This window comes from Manis javanica, chromosome 14, assembly GCF_040802235.1.
Source record: "Manis javanica isolate MJ-LG chromosome 14, MJ_LKY, whole genome shotgun sequence".
Classification (NCBI taxonomy): Eukaryota; Metazoa; Chordata; class Mammalia; order Pholidota; family Manidae; genus Manis; species Manis javanica.
This window is the reverse complement of record NC_133169.1, coordinates 55,992,066-56,013,191: the sequence shown is the minus strand read 5'-3', so window position 1 is coordinate 56,013,191 and position 21,126 is coordinate 55,992,066. Positions and strand designations below refer to the sequence as shown.

At 37.2% G+C, this 21,126-nt stretch overlaps 1 protein-coding gene, 1 long non-coding RNA gene and 1 pseudogene across 2 annotated transcripts in view; 1 reads left to right on the top strand and 2 right to left on the bottom strand.

Moving 5' to 3' along the window:
- The window catches only part of FBN2 (fibrillin 2), a 216,351-nt gene that overhangs the window by 83,283 nt on the left and 111,942 nt on the right, over positions 1 to 21,126 (bottom strand). The window contains exons 12-19 of the mRNA XM_073221486.1: positions 17,567 to 17,686; positions 16,510 to 16,635; positions 15,528 to 15,650; positions 14,188 to 14,310; positions 12,058 to 12,210; positions 9,600 to 9,653; positions 7,899 to 8,024; positions 3,100 to 3,225 (exon numbers count right to left, since the gene is read on the bottom strand). Of these exons, the coding sequence (XP_073077587.1) occupies positions 3,100 to 3,225; positions 7,899 to 8,024; positions 9,600 to 9,653; positions 12,058 to 12,210; positions 14,188 to 14,310; positions 15,528 to 15,650; positions 16,510 to 16,635; positions 17,567 to 17,686 (951 nt within the window). The remainder of the gene's footprint in view (positions 1 to 3,099; positions 3,226 to 7,898; positions 8,025 to 9,599; positions 9,654 to 12,057; positions 12,211 to 14,187; positions 14,311 to 15,527; positions 15,651 to 16,509; positions 16,636 to 17,566; positions 17,687 to 21,126) is intronic.
- LOC108399130 (afadin- and alpha-actinin-binding protein pseudogene) lies at positions 5,151 to 7,535 on the bottom strand (annotated as a pseudogene).
- Positions 7,874 to 12,893, top strand: LOC140846072 (uncharacterized). The gene is made up of 6 exons (XR_012124957.1): positions 7,874 to 7,964; positions 8,152 to 8,218; positions 9,615 to 9,660; positions 12,023 to 12,202; positions 12,352 to 12,493; positions 12,580 to 12,893. It is a non-coding gene; the product is annotated as an uncharacterized lncRNA (long non-coding RNA).

The following is a 21,126-nucleotide window of genomic DNA, read 5'->3' as shown; positions in this document are numbered from 1 at the left end:
AGCTCCCCCCACAAAAAAATGTCAATTTCATATATTTTCAAAATCCCTATTTTAAATTAATTATGAACTAAAAAACTATAAACACATGCAATGACAGCTACAAATATCAACTGTTTAGTTTTTCTTTAAATACAATGTTTTTGTGTTATAAATTATCATGGAACCAGGCATTGAAACAGTTCACTGTACATTCCTGGAAATGAACTTCAAAGCACATCTGGTTTACATTTGACTAGTTATGTCACTGGAAACACAATCTAAACCACAGTGCTTGATGTAAAAATTTTAACTTTCACAGTCTCTCCAAGCTCCAGCAAAAAGAAGTAAATTTTTTGTAACTTCAGTCTGAAATATCAGAGGAGCTGTATTATTACTGCTATTTATTATATATTTAAAACAACTTGTTGAAAACATGAATGACAAGCATAATTAGTGAATATAGTAAATACAGAGAGAAAGCTAGAGTGTGCAATGAATCTGCTAATAATTCCTTGCCTAGTCTTTGGAAATTAGTTTAGAAAGATCAGAATGAGAAGAACTGCTTCAGACAGAGCAATGGGCTATGTGAACACAGTGGTTTTGGAAGCGAGGAGGGCACCCCAGGGGGAAAAAGAGATCGGTGCCCTTCAGGTCTATTTTAGTTTCTTTTCCCCAAACACTTAATAAAATGCAAATAACCTAACTTACAGTGGGGAGAAGGTACAGAAATAACATAACAGTTATTTGGCTAGGTTTCTCAGGATAAATCATTTTTATTTCAACCAATGTGATAAGGCTTAGGGCCAAAATATTTCTCTATCATTTCTCTTTTATTTACATGACATGAACTTTTTTCTTATGAATGACAGATGTAAAATATAGTTCACACTAAAGAAAAGGCGCCGATTTATCAGGAACAATGATCTTTTGGACGAAATAAGTGAAGAGTGCTCTTTCTAACCCTCACTCTTGCCTGATTTAGTATTAATGTGCTTTCATATTTACGTAATCATCCGATGTTACACTATTAAACACCATTTGCTCCCACTTGTCAATCATTCACATAAGCGAGTCCCTGCCTTTTATTTATGCTTGTGTATGTTGGCTCTTAGTACCCTTTAATTCCACCTTACTTGTTAAAAGGGAAGGAATATGCTCTAAATATCCTTGACAACCTGGTATACAAAACAAACTTCGTCAAAGACACTGGCCTTTAGTTCCCCGTGGCGTGCCTCTCTCACAACAGCGCCAGAAAGAGAACCAGTCCTATCATCACCAGCTTCCCAGTTAAATCAAGATGATACCTTAAGTTGTTCCTTCTTTCAGAGTTTCCTGACATTTACCAGAAGCTTACCTTCTAACAGACAACAGATAAAACTGATATAGGGCAGTGGGAAGAAATTACAGAAAGCCGGGAATAAATAAATTAAAAAAACCTCTTGAAATCCCTTCTCCCACCTTCCAAAAAACTCACAGAAGAAATATGGCTAGTATATCATTTTTATAAAATTCAGTACATACTTTTTCCAAAGAAATTATCCATTAGGTTGTCAGGTAAGGTGGAACTTAAGGGAAAGGAATTAGTAAAGATCTGTTTTTCATTTTTGACAGATTTAAAATTTTATTTCACCATATACATGTCTATATATTTGTCTATGTTTCTCAGAGCAATTTTGAAGGATGATGGTATGTGTCAGAGGTGGAGAAGGTGCTAGGAAATAGACTCTAGCTGAATACATATGGGAAGCCTACACTCATTTTTTTTAAAAAAGAGCTTTTCTATCTTGCAGAAAGATATTCAGAACTCTGTAGTGTGGCCCCTGCTCATCAATGGAGAAGATGAGTCTTCAAGTAGTTTAACTGAGAATGGAAGGGCTTCTCTTGTGCAAGGAGCTTCTGCACAAGGTGGTGGACAGGCGGGGAACAGTTATCAGCACTAAGTTTAGAAAAACTGCCTTGTATACTGAGGTTTCCTTTCTCTTCTTTTCTTGCTTCAGGCTAATTACTGTCTTTCAGGGGTCCCACCAATTCACCCCAAACTTAGAATTGCACTTTATAATTCCATTTCAGTGACTCCAGCTGAGTCATTTGTGTTCCAGCGTCTTGTTCAAATCCTAACTTGTTTCTGTTCACAAGAATGCTTTGAAGTTATACAACGTGATGGAGAATGTTAACATCTTTTTGCATAATATTACTCTTGCACTTTTCTTGGCTATGGAGTCACTAGGGAACAGATACTTAAACAGATAAGTAAAGCGCTACTCAAATAATTGAAGATAAAATCTTTTTTTTTTAAGTTACTATTTGGAAATAGTTATTTGATTTGAGCATGTCATGGGACATTCTGGAGGCCCACACAGGGACACTTTAAAGGAACAATGACTAGTAGTCATACAACAGATTATTCTGAAACACAGAGGACTTTGATCAAGAAACAAAAGCATAACTGAATGCACTCATTGCTTAGCTGGAGTGCCCTGAAAATGAAGCCTTTCCTGAGCATTTAACTCATTCACGTAACTTCCACTGCAGGAAAATGGGGTTAAAAGAAATGGAAGTTTTGAAATAGTGATTTATGATCTCTAAGTCCAAATGGTAACTTTTAAATTATAAAATGGAAAGAAAAATTTTCTTAGACTATAAATTTCATTAAGGCGACCATTTTTATTCAGGCACCAAATATTTTCCAGCCCAACCTCTGATGTATATCAATCATTTCAAATAAAGAAAATGCCCAAAGCTAGCTGACTGCCATTACCATTCAGGTTCCTCTAGTGTGCTCCTCTGATGTGTCATAGTGGTCTTAAAAAGGGGAAAACAAAGCAAATAAAAATGTGACATTTTATTTCAGTGAGTAAAACAAGCTGTCTCCTTTCCTTTTTTACCCCCACTAACTTCCAAATATTTGATGTTTTATCTGAATGGAACAAAACTGGGTTAGGTGCACATTATTTCTAACACTGGCAGATTAGCTGAAAGAGATTGCAAATTTAAAAAATATTCAGACAATACTCTTCTTACTATATTGCTTCATCAAAGGACTTGATGTCCAACTGGGTGCTAGTTTCTGCACAGCCAGGCGCTTGCTATTCACAGCTAAGGCAGGAAGGCAGCTCTTACCTTCACATGTCTCTGTCTCCGTTCTGAACACGTACCCGGGGGGGCATGTGCAGCTGTAACTCCCAGGTGTGTTCCGGCACAGCCCATTGTCACAGAGCAGTCTGTTCACCAAGCACTCATCAATGTCTGGAAGCAACCATCAGAAGACAGCAGATACACGCGGCCAAGAAATGAACAGCAGCCAACAATACATGCAGCCAAGAAATGGTGATCAACGATGATGTACTTTTGTTACTTGTTTTCCCCTTTACCCCTCTCCTTAACTTAGTTTTCTTTCTACCCACTGCACATTCTTTGAGCCTAAGCAAACTATATTGGGTTTTATTCAAATGGAACATTCTTATTCCAGAGGCGTTTAAAAAATGTTTTGAAGTCCCTGGGAGGTCTGTAATATTTGGAAAAGGCACATTACTACTTTATTTTTCATTTTCTTATTGTCCTGAAGTGGTGTTATATTAATATATTTTAAAGCACAATTAAATATATAAAAAGATTAAAACTCACTTGCCTATATACTTGCTTATATATAACAAAAATAGCATGATTTTTTAGAAAACTTTCCTCTGATTAAATTTCTAACAAAGAATGTGTTAAATGGCAGTTAAGCAAAAATGTTACTCATCTTTTCCCATTATGTTTTTAGCTCAGAAACAATTAATTAGTAGTGATCAATTAATGATGCATTTTGTATATTCTTTAAGCAGTCTAGAACAGCACAGAAAATATCATCTAAAGCTCGGGTGGAAGAAGCTCCCACTCTCATTTTTGCAAGTGTGGTTAATAACAGAAAGAAATAAGAACTACAGTTTGGAATGAATAGTTCCTTTTACTTAAAGTTATCATAGCTTGCAAGGAACAATCGTACCTTACCAAAGGATACACACATGTGCACTGTGAACATTTGTGAAACAGAGATTGGAAAAATATGTCCTAAAATTCCATCACCACTGCTAATACTATTTTTTGTGTTTGATCTTTTTCCCTTTGGATGCTCTATTTTTTGCTATAATTTTGAATCTTTTAAAAAATTATCTTACTTAAAGCATTGCCAAAATTTCCCCATAATTGTATGTTTTATCAAGTGACTGCATCACAATTTATTTACCCATTACTCCATGCTATGCACTGAAATGAGGTCCCTCAAAAAAGATATTTTGAAGTCCTACGCTAAATCTAGTATAAGGACATGATATTTAATACAGTTTTACACATCCATCTGTATGTCTTCAATTCAAAATCAGATGGTTATATTCAGCAATTAAAGGCAGTACTATAAACCCAGAAAAATGTATTTCTTTTTAACCAGAACCATCAAGTCTTGGATGTAAGAGTCATCAATGATTAGGTATGAAAATTTTTATGTATAATGACAGACTGAATAACATGTGATACAAGTGGACTCAAGTGCTTTATGGAAAAATCTAGATTCACCACAAATTCTTGAATACATGAACTACACAGTTGACTTTTATCAAATAGTCTCTTATAAATTACAGAAACATCTCTCAGTTATCATGATTAGATGTGTTGTAGCAACTGTTGTTTCTTTATAAGCCAAAGTTCTCTAGACTTGTAATACTTTATTGTCTTGACTTACTATTATCCATAGTGCCTCATTAATTTTGAAGTCCATTTTGTATTGAAAAATGACAGGATTAGGATATTTGCAGAAAAATGACAGGTGAATAATTGAGTATGTATCAATTCATTTGGGAAAAGAACAATTTAAATACTAAGTTGTGCCACTAAGAAGTTTGCTATTGTGTAACAGAATTTTTTTTTTTAGCTTTTGAGTATTTATTGCTCAGATGGGTTCAAAAAATTCTTAGATGTGGCAATGGCTCTAACACATCTGTAAACAGAATACCACTAAAAAAAAATCTGGCATGAAATACTGTAATTATGGATGTGTAAAACTTTACATCTTAAAGCCTCTTAACATAATCATGTATATCTATGTACAAAACATACATAAATTTTACTTTATTTAAAACATATGAAAGAGTAAATTCCAAATCACACTAAACATAATAAATATAGAACTTGCTTTGTTAAAAATCTACAGTATACAGTAAAGGCTAAATTTCCAATGCCAACTATATATGAGACAAAATTAAACATTTATAATAATCAGTTTCCTAAAAGTGCTATTTTTAATACCTATAAGAGGAAACTCATTCTAGTGCTTTTGTGTTCATCCAAACACCTATACATTCCTTTATTCACAGAATCAGATGCTTCTGTTACTAAAAATACATTTCCAAAGCTTTTATATCCTTTTAAATAGATTTAATATTTAGCTCTTTGGGGGAGGAACTGGGAAGTCCAAACAAACAACTCAGACCATCTTACATTATTAGAGATCATTGATTTTATGACACACCCTGTTTCAACTTAGATGTGAAATGTGGTGAACATGTTCGTGAAAAACGTTCCAGTCTAAGTATCTAAGGTAAATCATCTTTTTCTACATGAGCATTTGTGGAGGTCAAGGAGCACCCACTACAGCAACCTTCCTGTGAGCCAGGTCTTGATGCCACGCTCCATTTCTGATTTGTACACTCTCTTTCAACCTGACTTGGTTTAGTTTCTTCAGGAGTTATATTCAGTACATTGACTGAACTATGCTCAGATGCACAGGAGAACATCTGGAAAAAGTCTGAAGTCAAAGGAGAAGCGGGAAGAGATTTAGTCAGTTTAGACATGCAGACTGGAGACCTGTTAGACACGCTGTGAAGCGTCTTCTGCCGTGGCTTTGAGTGCGCTGTGACATTGTCCCGATCAGAACTTCCTGAGAAGGCACTGAAAATGTTCACATTTTCTGAGTTCTGGTGGTCAAAGGTAGTCATAATTAAAAACTGCTGCTTTAACCAATTGGCTCTTTCTTCTTCAAATGCCTTTCTCTCCAACCCTACGCGAATAGCTGCATCCGTAAAGCTTCGTCTTTCCTTCTCAAGATTCTTTTTTTGCTCTTTAAACAGAGACCATTCTTCTTTGAGGTGTTCCTTTTCTTCCAACAAGTAACAGTCTCGTAGCAGTGAAGTGGTGTCGTCATCACATGCAGTAGCAAGCTGCTGCTGTAAAAGTTGCTGCGGAGTTTTGATCATTTCTTTACACTGTTGAATTTCTAACTCGAGTTTTTCAGTTTCTTGCTCATGGTCTTCTTGTGAGATTACATCTTCATCATTAAAACCTTCTAGGTGTACCTTTGAAACTTGGTTAACAAGTTTTTCTACATGACTTTTCAAAATTCTCCACTGTTTTCTGATGCTGTTTGTAAGGTGTTCTCTCACAGTTTCATAGGAAAGGTCCCACATACTCTCTCTACTTAGTTCCCCAGCATCTTCCTCAACATCAGAGGTAACAGTTGCTGTATTATCATCTGCTCTTTCTCTAGGTTTCTGCTTTTGGGGAGAAAGAAGAGAAATCATTTCCTTTTCATTTGCTGATGAACCTTCTTAAGTTCAGCATTTCCCATTAGGATTTGTTTCTGATGATACTCGTAATCATTCAAGAGGTATTTATACATTTCATCTTCATTCCTGGCTTCAGTTTTACCAGTCCTCCAGGAACTTCTTTTTCCATCAGCTCTCCACACATAATTTAGAATTTCCATAGCTATTCTTTTATCCTTTTTGTTCATAACAAGTTGATGTAGACGTTCCTTTAATTTATTATATTCACGTTCTTTTCTCTTCGTATCATGATTATACTGAATAGCTCGACTTGCAATGATATTTTGTAATTTCTGTACTTCATCTTTTTCATTTTTTAATAGCTGATGTAAATTCCGGTTCTTGCATTGTAACTGTCTGTCTCTTTCTTGAAGCCCAATCATCTCTCTCCTAGAGGTTTCTAGTTGTTCCTTAAGTTTCGCATAGCAGTTCTGTAGATGGTCCATATCACTTCCCCGTTTCAGATTCTGTGTTTCCACATTTTCCTGAGCTAGAAGATTCTTCCGCTGAAGTACAAGTAGCTCATTCATACAATTCAAAACAGCGACTTTATTTAGTTCTCTCTTTGTCTCTTCACCTTTGGATTCTTCATACAATGAAGGAAAGCCAAAAGTAGTCAATTCCTGATCAAGATACGAAATACTTTGCTCAATGTTCTCTTCTGTGCAGAAGGCACTGAAAAAGCTGTGCACATTTTTTGATAAAGGTATTGAAGAACACAGCACTTGCTGTGAGTATAAACTTGATGGGAGACGTCTTTGTTTCTGAGGTATATTGAGAAAGATTTTTGCTTTCTGAAGACAGACCTGGATCTATAACAGTCATCCACTCTCCCATAGCAATTGCCAGAGCCAGGATACCTGAGGAACCAGTTCAGCAGTAAAACATTTAGTCCAGCTGCTGTCACTCTTCTATGTAGGCATCTCCTTCCACCTCCTCCTCCAGGAGCGGCCGGGGTCGGAGGTCGCCTGCCTCCTCCAATGGCCCCAGCGGCGGCGCAGAGCCTCCCTCAGAGTAGCGGGGCATGGAGTCACGTGCCTGCGCTCACCTCCACACCCACCCTCCCGCCCCGGGCCCCACGGGCGCCCCTCCTCAGGCAGGCATGTCACAATCCCCGCCGCGGGGCAAGGCTCTCACCGCCACAGCCCTGGGAACGGTGGGAAGCCACCGCCCAGTGTCCTAACACCAGCCAGCGCAGCCCCGCGGGCCCGCACAGGTGCGGCAACAAGCCGTAAGAGAATTTTTTGATCTCTAGTTTCAGTCACTCACCTGTATTTTGATTTCTCCTATCTATGGGATTAACCTATAGGAAAGGCTCTTGTAGAAATGTAACAGATCACTTACCGATACAGTTTCTTCCAGAAGCATCTGGTTCATAGCCACTGTTGCAGTTACAGCGGTAACTACCACGTAAGTTTTCACAGATTCCATTGGCACATATGTCAGGATCCAAAGCGCACTCATTGATATCTGCATGAAATGTGGAAAGTTTAATGCTCAGACATTTTATTGTTCATTGCTACATGTAGGTCTAATCAAGCTCACTCAGCATACAAAGTGTTTAGCTCTGCAAACCCACAATTTGCCTGTCTTTCAGGAAGAAAAAGAAGTAAAAATAAGGAGGAAGAGAACAAAATTATTGAGAGATACAGCACAGTTCCCTGGTAAGTCAAAAGAAAAGCAGAGGAAGCTGGCAGGAATTCAAAGAATTAAACCATGTACTGTGTCTGCATTTACGATAAAATTAATAAGTTTATAGGCTGTTGGCTTGACATCCGAAGGAAAACTCGACTTCTTAGGTATTATAACCATCTAATGAAAAGAAAAAGACTTATTAGGGTGGCCTATGAAATTTTATGATCCCAAAAGCATGAGATATATCTATTTTATTATAATTTTTAATAGTCAGCTAAGTAATATGATAGTTAATAAATGCTTTTCATTGTTGGTAAGTTGAAATTATGGAGAGGACAGTTCAAATGTGGATGCTTGAGAACATGACATTTTATAACTAGCTATGAACACTATTATTCTGTGTCATCCATGGGCTGTGAGATTTGAGGAATGATGTGCTTATGTGATGTGGGCATTTATATAGTTCCAACAGGTGGCTGACCCTTCTGGGGAGGCTGCATTGAGATAGGATAAAAAATAGAGCAGAAAATCAGATTTTGGACACTATGTTCAAATTTTAAACCTAACTACTGTTCTCTAGAATTTGAAAGACCTTAAATACTCCAGAAATGTCAGCCTTTTCATTTTATTTTTGGGAGAAACATCCTTGTAAAAGTTTGATTTTTACTCTGTTCCTGATGTTCATTGGAAAGATACAATATTATTGTCAACTAATCTATAATTTGCACTCTTCACAAACACAAAAGTAGATGAATATACATGTAAAGTGAAGATTAACAGCACCCTGCAGTTTTATTTTTAAAAAGAATGAAACTATATGTATATTAACACACAAAAGAATTTAAAAATTATAAACATGTATGTACTTAATATTCAAGGTTCCATATTGGAATTTTGTTAATCATATTTGCAAGATTTAAAATAAGAAAACTTTAATGAATCACTTCTTTAGTTGGGTAATAGAAACATGTAGTATTCTTAGGCATGAATAGTCTTAATTTCTTTTTAGGGCAGTAAAGCCCAAACTTGATCCATATTGAATATTTCTTAACGACTTTTTTTTACAGTCATGTTAGCACCCTTATTTAACATTTGTTTTCTTTAACTGAACTTGTTCTTTTCTTTCTTTTAACCTAAATACTAACTCTAGTCTCTTCTCAATGGTATCTATAAAATCATGGGTATAATTGTTTAGTGACAGTTTAATGATGCATATTTAATACATAAATTTTTATCAATGAAAAATATTCATCTACATACCACTTAATATAATATACCTTATAACCAATGTTCTAGGAGATAATTCTATATTTCACACTGACATATTTTTATGATGTTAAATATAATCATAAGGTTATAATCATAAAGTTGTCAATTACATATTATTACAAAATTGAGAACTGAAGATACCTCTTCCATCCACAGTGATTCCTACTCCACTGCTACAAAGACCATGGAATTCAGCTGTAAGGTAAAAACAGAGAAATGAAAAACCCTAAACTGTATCTGTTTCACACACAAATTATTTACAAAAGCCTAAGATGATCATTAGTAAGAACCACATGCAATAATTTTTAAAATAAAAAAATTACCATTTTCTAGCATGTACTTTGAAGAATTCCAAAATCACAGACATGCATAATAAGTAAAAATCACTTGGGATTATCGCCCTGAATACTGTTAATATACTGATAAATAGTATAAATATTTTCTAAATATAAAAAATCTAAAAAAACCTAAATTGTCTTATACAGATTGCTTTTTAATGTTTTTTTCTCTTTCAATAATGAAAGAATAATAGACACGACTCATGGAATGGCTCTAACCACGTGCCTGGTATTGTTACGGCATTTCATATCTAATCATTATTTACATCTAATAATTTATTTAATCCTCCCAATACCACTAACCAGATATACTGTTATTTTCCCTCTTTTACACCTGAGAAAACTGGCACACAGGTGTGAAGTCATTTGCTCAGGTCCCAGAAGCTGTGAGCGGGGAGCAGATGTGGGCTCACTGTGCTCCACCACAGACATTTTTTCATGCTATCATCTCATTGAACAGACAATTGAGCATTTTCTTCTCAGGTATGTGGATGTAGCACCTTTATTCTGTCAATCTCTTAATGATGAAATTAGGTTTGTCCAACTCTCAGCAATTACAGTAAGTAATAAGAAGTTCAGGTATGTCACTAAGTTAACCTCTTAGAAATAAGACTGCTCAAAATTTATGCTCTCTTTGAGGCTTCTGATGTTTCTCCTTCTTCTCCCTGTGTGGCCCAGGTTACTCTTGTGTCAACAGAATGAAAGTTTCCAGTTTGTATACCTTCCCAGACACTGGGAAAATCAGTCATCTATGCTTCACCAATCTCATAAGCAAAACTGACATTTTAATTCCCTTTTTATTTTAGAAAGACTGGGCATCTTTTTATATGGGACTCCACCATTTGCATTTCCACTTTGTGAAATCTTTGTGTACACTGCCCTTTTTTCCAGTTTTCCTTATTGATTCATGTAAACTTCTTATAAATTAAGGAAAAGATTTTTTCCCATTTATATGTGCATTTCAGTCTTTGGTGTCTGCTTTGAGAATCGTTTACCATTAAAAAATGACAACACAGTTTATACTCCATTCTAGGAGAAAATTACTTTGTAAGCTGTGATGTAGGGACCTAATATTTTTTTTCCAACATTTATCAACACTATCCATTATTTAGCTCAATTTTTCCTCACTGATCTACATGCAGTCTTTACCATAGCCTACACATTTATATTCACATCTGCTTCTAGATTCATTTTGCTCGCTTATTGATCTTTCTATCTAGTCATGTTATCCATTTTTGTACTTCTTGTATAGAACGCATAATTGACTGAAGTATGTTTTTGGGCAATATTTCCTTTGTTAACTCTTCTTTGTAAAAAAAAAAGTCACGTTCAGCAATTCTTCTAGAGAAATTGTAATTGTGTTGCTCAGGTCTGAAAAATCCATTTTGGATTTTTAATGGAGTTGCAAGCCATTTCCTTTGCCTGAGCGCGTGTCTTCCATCTTCTACCTGGAAAGTTCTTGTTTCTTTTTTTTAAGATCAAACTAAACAAGCCCCACTCTGCGATGTCTCTCCTGGCTTCCCTGAGCAAATAACTGCTCCTTGCTTTGTGCTCATCTAGCTCTTTTTATACCTTTTTTTAAGACACTTATCAAACTAAACTGTAATTTATATGTTTAACCCGTCTATGTTCTCAACTATTTCCAACCTTAAAGAAAAAAAAAAAGAGATTGTGTTTATTTTTGCATCCCTATTGTACTTATAATATTCAACACAGGTTTCATCAAAAATATGAATGAATGAGAGCCATACAATAGTCCAAGAATTAAACCATGTAATGTGCCCATATTTATGATAAAATTAAAATAGGAATTTATTATTTTCTGGAACTCCTGACAGACTGCAACTTAAGACCATTCTGTGTTGAGATTTTATTTTTAAGCAAGTAAAATCACATTCCCATGAATTTATCATAACCTTAAAAGGGATAAATAAATTTTATGCTATTTATCTTCACAATGACATCACAGATTAAGGACACTGAGGTTAACATATTCATGTAAAAAAATCTGTTGTAACAATCATAACTGGATCAGCAAATAAAATTTTCCATTTGCAGTGTGTTCTCTCTGATGAGAGAGCATAGGTAAATATAAACCAAATCTGCTTATTACATGCCTCACATACAAACACAGATTTGGATTTATTTTCTTCAGTTGAGAATAATGACAATGTACTGCAGAGCTGATGGAGTCTTTGGCCAAATATCTAAAAATTACATTTACAGGTTCTTTACCATCAGAAGGTGGCAAGGATAGCTACCTGAATTTTTTGCAGGGCATGGCTGACACGGCTCTCCAAAACCATAGTCCGGATTGGCACAGCAGCATTCAGACTTGGTCACAGCGCCTGGGAAGGGACGGACACACACTCCCTTCTTGATGCCACCATAGCACGTACTGCGCATGTGAGTATCTAAAGGAGACACAAGAACAGGGATTTAGGGGATGACAGAGACAAAGAGGCATCAAAACTAAAGGCTTCTTTAACCTAAGTGGCCACCAGACGGGAAGCTTGTAGAGGGTATTCTGTTAATCTTTTGCTTTGTATCTTTAGCATCTAATAGTGCTGGGAAATCAACACGTTTGTTGAGTGAGGCGGGCATCCCAACAACTCTCTTTTTTCCTGTCCAAGAAGTCTGTTGTGCCATGTGAGCACCGTGATCCCACTTACCTGCACAGACCTTTCTTTGAGCCAGGTACAGTCCCAGTTATAAATGTCACTTTGAGCTCTAATCAGTGGTGGTACTGTATGCAAAACGACACTTTGTTATTTCTATTTCAGGATTGCTCATGAACAAATGAAGTGCAGTGAAGTTAAACTACCTGGAGATGACACTGCTTACTTCAACTTTCTGAGTTAGGAGGTCTTTTTTTTCAACCTGTGGGTTACAGTTGTGGCTACCTTTTAATCTCAGACTCTCAATAAATCCAGTTATAAAAATAAGGACTACCACTATGCACCGTTGGCATTGTGCTGGCTGCTTTACAGGCATTAGCTCACTGCACATTCAGGTCAACAACTCCATAGGAAAGTAAGCGTTACCCAGAGTTTACAGATGAACAAGGGCAGTTCTGAGGGACTGTGGAGTAGCTTGAAGCCCTGGAAGGTTCTGTCTGAGCCAGGATTCAGATTCAGGCTTCTGTGCCCTCCAAAGCTCTTCCTCCAATATGTCATGCTAAGTACTTAGGAAGACTATTCTGCTTCATGCTCTCACTCTAAACTCTCATAAAATATGCTACAACTTTATGAGACAGTAAACTATAAAGAGTCAGATCATGAGATGAGCCAGAGAAGCAGTATAGCTTTTAAGCAATATACTGACGTGGTAATTCCATCAAAGAGATAACCCTTATTATAAATAATTTTATCTGCCTGTTAGGCAAAGTGAGTCACCTGTTGATTTCTTCTGATCTTGTGATATATCTCATTAAAACAATGAGATGTTTGGCTGCATTAAACAATGAGATGTGTGTGCGCATCCCACATTGACGACGGCCATGAGACTGAGCACAGCAGCCCTGTGGAGAGGGCACCTTCCCCTTTTCTGTCTGTCCACTGTGGCCCAGTTTGGTAGAGTCAGCTCTGGGTTACACACAGTTTTAGGAGGAGGCAAAGATGAGTATGCCCAGATACAACACAGCTTGTGATGTCCAGTATGACTTCTGTGAGGTCTTACGATGGCACCAATTATCTCAGAAGGCATCAGAAAGTGGTCTAAGTTATTTCTCTTTTCATGTTGAGAACATAAGCCACGCACAATTTTCTAGAAGCAAGCTGATAAAAAGCCCCTGGTGTTCACTGGAAGAGGGAGACACATTGCATCAACTGTTTGATGACACAGATTAACTAAACAGTCAGGCATTTATGACTTGCATCTCATCAGAGCCTTTTGAAAGGTGCTAGCTGGGCTTTCTCTTTTATTTTTAAGCTGCTTTATTGAGATATAATTCACACACCATAGAATTCACCCACTGAAAGTGTACAATTGAATATTTTTAGCATATTCACAGACAGGTACAACTACCACTAACAGTTGATTTTAGAACATTTAATCACCTCAAAAATGCCTTCAGCTATTATTCCCTTCTCCCGCCACCCCCAACCTTTCTGTTCTAAGCAACTGCCTATCTGCTTTGTCTCTATGGACACAGCCTGTTGCGGATATTTTATACAAAAGGAATCGTACACTATGTGGTCTTCTGTGAGTGGCTTCTTTCACTTGGTGTTAACATTTTCAAGGTTCATCCATGCTTCTGCATGTGACTGTCCTTCATCTCTTTCAATGGCTGAATGTGACTCCACTGTATGGAGATATCTCCGTCCCTTTTTCAAAGATCATTTGGACACAGGAGCTGTTGTAGAATGTTTGTTGTAGAACGTTTCACTTACCAACACACACCCTTCCATCCACACCCACGGCCAGGCCTGGGGGACAGTCACAGCGGAAGGACCCTTCATTGTTGATGCAATGGCCGTTCATGCAGATTCCTGGGGTCTGGCACTCATCGACGTCTGCCCAGAGGGGAACACAAGCCAGCTATGCAATTTGATTCTGGGTAAATTTCAACTTACTTAGTTTACTTGCTACCCTCCCTCTACACTACAATCCTTTGTTTTAAATTTTATAATTGGAGGAAGAGCATGTAACTGTGATGACAAATCTTATATTTTGAGGCAAGTCTTTCAAGCAGATTTTCAGAAAGACTGAATAAAGTTGCCTAGCTCACCTATTAGGAAAAAAAATCCTCATCTTTCATTATTCATATGGCAATCCTGTTTAATATTAAATGATATTCAATTCAAATCAGTTAAGTAGAACCAATTCTTAGAACTAAGTATTCTTTAATACTATTCTCCCCTTTCTTGAAGAGTCAAGAAGCTATTGTTTTAATTCAGAAATGCTAGAATCAGTCTTGATTTTTCTCTCTCTACTGTTCTTGGAATTTCACTGAAATTACATGGATTGATTATGAGTATTACTTGGTATTCAGATAAGTTTGTGCATCTGAAGGCAGAAAACATTCATGAGTTAATTTGGTCTAAAAGCAGAAAACTGAAAAAAAGAAAAACAACTACAATGTTTGTTTCTAAGTAGTAACTGCATAATCCGTTCCATCTTAATAAATTCCAATTGTGAGTATAAATATAATATAGTCATTTATTTCTAAGAGCATATTTTTTGCTTACTAAAGCTATCACTAGAGCCTGGCCTTCAAAATGGCTTCAGAAACAAAACATCTGATAGGAATATTCAAATTATTTCTTCATTAAATTAATGTCAGATTTATAGATAATGATAAAGTCACAAATGATCTGTAGATTAGCTTACAGAAAAAGATGTAATGCAAAACCAGTGATGAAAAACAGTGGAAGACTCCTGTTCTGAGAACACATAAAAATGAAAACCTTCCAAGACTTTTGCTTCTTTTTTTACTGGGCAAAGGGAAGAGAGAAATTATTTCTACATTGTCTCTCCCCTATTTGCTAGAACCCATCTGTCATTCCCTTGATTTTTCCTATACCATTATTATTTTTTGTAAAGCTGTTTCTGTTCCATAGACCACAATGTGTGTTTTTCTAGGAAGTTAGACACCTGCTTTACTGAATTAGTTAGAGAAGTGAATAATATGAAATCCACATGAAGAAACTATAGCAATTCTTGCATGATTCAGTCAAATAAAAAAGATGGTTTCAATCATGGTTACTTTCTATCACAAAGCCATACATACCAGTACAGTAACGACCATTTGGAGCCAATACAAATCCTGGTTTGCAGATGCACTTGAAGCTCCCATCTTCATTAATGCACATCCCATTCAGACACATGTTGGTAGTTGTACATTCATCGTGATCTGCAGAAAGACAGAGAGTGACTTACACCACTGGCCTTGAGAGAACCAGTTCCCGCTCCTTCCACAAACAATCTCCAGCCATATTCCACTACATAAAGAAGCTATGTGCTTGTGTTTTTTTTTTTCCCTAATATCAATGCCAACTGAGTGAGACCAAATAGTATGGAGTATGTGAAGGGCCTTAGTATAAAAAACAAAAAGGAGAAGGATTCAGTAAATTTTGTTTTTTAGATGCTATTAGAACTACAAGAGTAGTGTTTGATTTTGATTACCATAAAAGGTTAATATGATTCAGGGGGTGTTTCTTTTGTACAAGAGAATATAGCAATGACAGACCTCATTGGAAGTGAAATGATCTGGATTTTTATTAGGAGGTGAAATGTCATGTGTTGCTGTGTGGATAAACTATTTCTGTGGAGTATTGGCATCTATTGTATTGCTGGACATCACCAAGACCATAAATTTAGAGACTTGATTATCACATATGTCAAGCATCTTTATATTCCCCCAGATTGAGGGTGGAGGGAGGCCTGTTCTGTCTCACTGGTGTCGTAACCCCAACATGTGAAATACAGTAGGCACTAATAATGACTTTAAAAAACCCCTGGTACTTACAATTAAACATACACCACACAGGAAATTTGCAGCAGTAAATTATCCATTGTTATAATGTTTCCAAAAATATCTGTCCTTTCATTTTAAAAGCCTTAAGTTAAATGCATTTCTATTCCACTTAAGTCATCTGAAACAGTTCTCACGTACGTGTTGTGCAAGCTCTCATGGTAATCGTATATATGGTTCTAAATAAAAATGTATATCTTTCAAAAATCTTTTGCAAGGGAGCAGGCAATTTCCATACCAACACAGTTTTTTCCATCTGTAGTTAATTCAAAGCCAGCATTGCAAATGCACTGGAAACTTCCATCTGTGTTCACACATCGACCGTTTTTACAAAGAACTCCATTCTGGATGCATTCATCAATATCTGGGACAATAAAGAAACGCCAAATACTATTGTTTTACAACAACTTTTGATTAAAAACAGTAAGTTAATCAATGTGACTGTAAATCTATAGTCTATTTTTACCTGTCATACACAAGATCATTTTGCTTCATTAGCAAAATCTCCACCTCTCCCAATTTTTCTCTTGGAGAGACAGGGATAAGCAATTTTATGGCCAATCTTATAGTAGCTGAAGAGAGCAAGAGAAAAAGGAAATAGGGTGCACAGTGGACTTAGGAGAGGGTGGGTAGGGTAGCCAGAGTTACTGATGCCGCTGTTTTTGACATAGCAGCTGAAGACAGTAAAAGTCAGAGCACGAAGGTGAGGAAGAGTAAAGGAGTACAGACTGGCCACACTAAGAGCTGACATGTTACGAAAAAAACTGTTGGAATAAGCTGATTGGAGCAATTACCAATGGAAGGACAGTACATGAAAAGAAGACAAGCAGAGTCACCTGCTGACTGAATTCTGAGACGAACAAGCAGTGAGGTGGAGGGTCTGGACACCCGTGGTGGGTGGGACAATGAAACTGAGTGAAGACTAGGCAGGATTTGGTGTTCGAGTACATGTGAGGTGCAAAGAAAACAGGAGTCGAAGCGACTATAGGTCTTAAGTTCTGTTTATCAGGGAGCAGTAATGCCACCGCTGCTACTTAGAGAGAGGAAGCTATGATCTTGGGAAGAGAAGAAAGTGATTTTCTGTGAAGCCAGCTGTCACATATGTGGGTTACATATGCAAATAGTATTTATGTTTAAAGGAGCACTTCTGAAGGTAGTGTGAACTACATCTGCAATAATGTAACAGCACTTGACTTCATTCCATGTCTCATTTTAATAGATTTACTTTTAACCTCAGCAGCCTGGGTCCCTGTATCTCATGGAACATTTTCCCATGTGAAAGCAAACTGCCTTACCAATGCATGCTTGCTTGGTAGGGGTCCTCTGGAATCCGGCATGACATTTACAATAATAGGATCCAGGTGTGTTAACACAATCGCCATTAGTGCAGGGATTTGATGTGCATTCATCAACATCTGTGAGTGGCAAGAGAAACCATTATAGACTTCATTCCATTTCTAGAAATGTTTGTTTAAAGTACATTTAGGCCTCCCAAATTTGAGAGAAGGCCAGTCAGTGGTAATAGTCTAAATAGCAGAGTATTTATAAATGAATGAAAATTCCTGCCTTCAAATAGAGGCATCTGGAGATTTAAAAAAGTATTGCCTATTGAGGAGCACAAAGGAATCTGCTTTAATCAAGAAATAATGATTTTTCAGTCTGAGTAATGCACAATGCTTAAAAGCAAGGACTCTGGACAGACAGCCAGGACTTCCAATAGGTGTAACACTGTGTACAGAGATCTGGGTGAGTTAATAGCCTCTCTGAGGCTTAGTAGAGTATTAGAAGATCAATAAAAGATTTTTGAAGATTAACATTTATATTACATGCTGCCACTTCTTTTAGTGTTAAAGACATTGCTGGATTGTAGAATTTCTTTGTTATTACTTTTTGTGCTTACCTATATGTGCATTGAGGCTTGGATAATAATTTGAAGTAACAAATGAGGGTGGGGTAGAAAATAAAACAGCCTATTATTTTTGGTAGCTTCAGGTTTCTTCAGGACCTTAAACTTGGCACAGGGATGCTTTGATATAACTGAATTTTATGCAAATACTAATCCTAATTTTGATCCTAAATGTGAGAAGCATCACTGCTTTTGATTGAAGTTCTCCTAAGGCTTAATTAAATGCAAACCCATCAAAGGATTCAGGGATTGCACAACCCTGAATACCATGGAGCAGTTAGTTAAACCCCAGAGAAATCCCGTGTGCCAGTGTTAGAGAAAGTTTCATTCATTTTGTCTAGGCAATTCCCCTAAACATGATACTGAATGTTGGCAAATTGAAAACCTGGCTGGCTGGTGAGAGCATGTTGATTTGCCTTGTCACATACGAGTAGAAGCCATTAACATCTACAGTTTCAGCTAATTTGGAGAGCACAACCATAAAATCAATTCACGTGTTTGTCATTTTAATAAATAGATTATTCCTTTCACAAATGTTCTTGCAAGAGGAACTATAATCTAGCAAACTCACCAACCTCATTCATATAAACACACAGCAAATAAAATAAAATCAACAACAAAGAATAACAGGATCAAATGCTTTTTCAATGCATCCAAAGATGCTTTCAGCCCATTAAGAGTCACTTACATTTAAACTTTTGGTTGATAACATCAATTCTAGTGAGCCAAGGAATGAAGCGAAATGAGAAAAGGGAGCATTTAGAGCCTTAGCAAGCATCTCAAGTATAATTAAGAGACATTCCAATACTACATATCACCTTCAGTTTGCAGTACAGAAGATCTCTTAAATTCTGTGTGTGTACCTGATACGAAACGTAACAAATAAACTGTCTTGTAGATGTTATAGAAGCCTCATTGTACAGCTCTGTTCTAGCAACAAACATGAGACCATGCATCAAACCCCGTTAGGTTGGGTAAACCTTCTGGGAAGCTGGGTCACTTTTCAGGACCTTTTCCTTCCCCCCCGTGAGAACCTGTTTCCAAGGCCCCTTGTTGCTAAGACAGCCCCGCTACTTTGCCATTACAGCTGTAATTCATTTGTCCCTTAGCCCATGTGGGATTACACCAAGGGACCAGTTTATAGAGGAGATATACTAGTTCGTTTATTTATTTCTTCTTTGGAAGTGAAAACAATCACCAAAAACTATTAGTGCCTTTACAGTCCAAGACTTCAGCACCCCATTTGTTGTCCAGGATTATGCTAAGATTTTAAAGTTTAGACTACAGGCATACCTTGGTGATATTTCAGGTTTGGTTTCAGACCACCAGAATAAAGCAAGTATCACAATAAAAAGAATCAAATGAGTTTTTTAGGCTTCCCGGTGCATATAAAAGTTAGTTTCTGGTACACTGTAGTCTATTAAGTGGGTAACAGCATTATGTTTAAAAAACAATACACATACCTTAGTTAAAAAATACTTAATTGCTTAAAAATGCTAACCATCATCTGAGCTTTCATCATCGGTCATCTTCTTGCTGGTGAAGGGTCTTGCCTTGATGCTGATGGCTGCTGACTGATCACGGTGGTGGTCACTGAAGGCTGGGTGGGGTGGCAATTTCTTAAAATAAGACAACAGGGAGGTCTGCCACGGCGATGCACGCTTCCCTTCAGGAAGTTTCATTGTAGCATGCGATGCTGTTCAATAGCATTCGACCCACAGGAGAACTTCCGTCAGAACTGGAGTTGATCTTCTCACATCCTACCACTGCTTCATCAACTAAGTTTATGTCATATTCTAAATCCTCTGTTGTCATCCCAACTGTCTTCATAGCATCTCCACTAGCAGATTCCATATCAAGAAACCACTTTTCTTTGCTTGTCCATGAGAAGCAACTCCTCATCTGTTCAAGTTTTATCACACTGCTGCAATTGCACACAGCTTCAGGCTCCACTTATAATTCTAGTTCTCTTGCTGTTCCCACCACACCTGCAGTGACTGCCTCACTGAAGTCTTGAACCCCCCAAAGTCATCCAATGAGGATTGGAATCAACTTCTTCCAAACTCCTGTCAATACTGATAGTTTGACCCCTTCCCATGAATAACGAATGCCCATAATGGCATCTAGAATGGTGAGTCCTTCCCATAAAGTCTACCACTACCTATGACACCTATAGTCTTATGGAATCTCTCTCTTCAATAGAAGACTTAAAAGTCGACATGACTCTTTGACCCATGGGCTGCAGAATGGATGTTGTGTTAGCAGGCATGAAAACACCTTTCATCTCATTGTCTATCTCCATCAGAGCTATTGTGTGACCAGGTACATTGTCAGTGAGTTGTTATGTTTTGAAAGGAAACTTTTTTCTGAGTAGTAGGTTTCAATGGTGGGCTTAAAATGTTCCATAAACCATGCTGTAAATATTGGCTGTCATCCAGGCTTCATTGTGCCATTTATAAAGCACAGGCAGAGAAGATTTTGTGTAATTCTTGAGGGCCTTAGGATTTTAGGAATGGTCTTTTGAGTTTCAACTTAAAGTCACCAGCTGCATTAGCCCCTAACAAGAGAGTCAGCCTGTCCTTGGAAGCTTTGAAGCCAGGCACTGACTTCTCCTAACTACTAAAGTGCTGGATGGAATATTCTTCCAATAGAAGATAGTTATGTCCACATTGACAATCTTGGTTTAACAGAGTGACGTTTATGAATTATCTTAGCTGGATCTTCTGGATAACTTGCTACAGCTTTTCCATCAGCACTTGCTGCTGCCCCTGCACTTTTATGTTACGGAGATGGCTTCTTGCCTTAAACCTCATGAACTAATCTCTGCAAGTTTTGGACTTTTCTTCTCCACCTTCCTCACCTCTCTCAGCCTAGAGGTGAATTCCTAGAACTGAAGAGAGTTGGGGTCTTGTTCTGGGTTAGGCTTTAGCTTAAGGGAATATTGTGGCT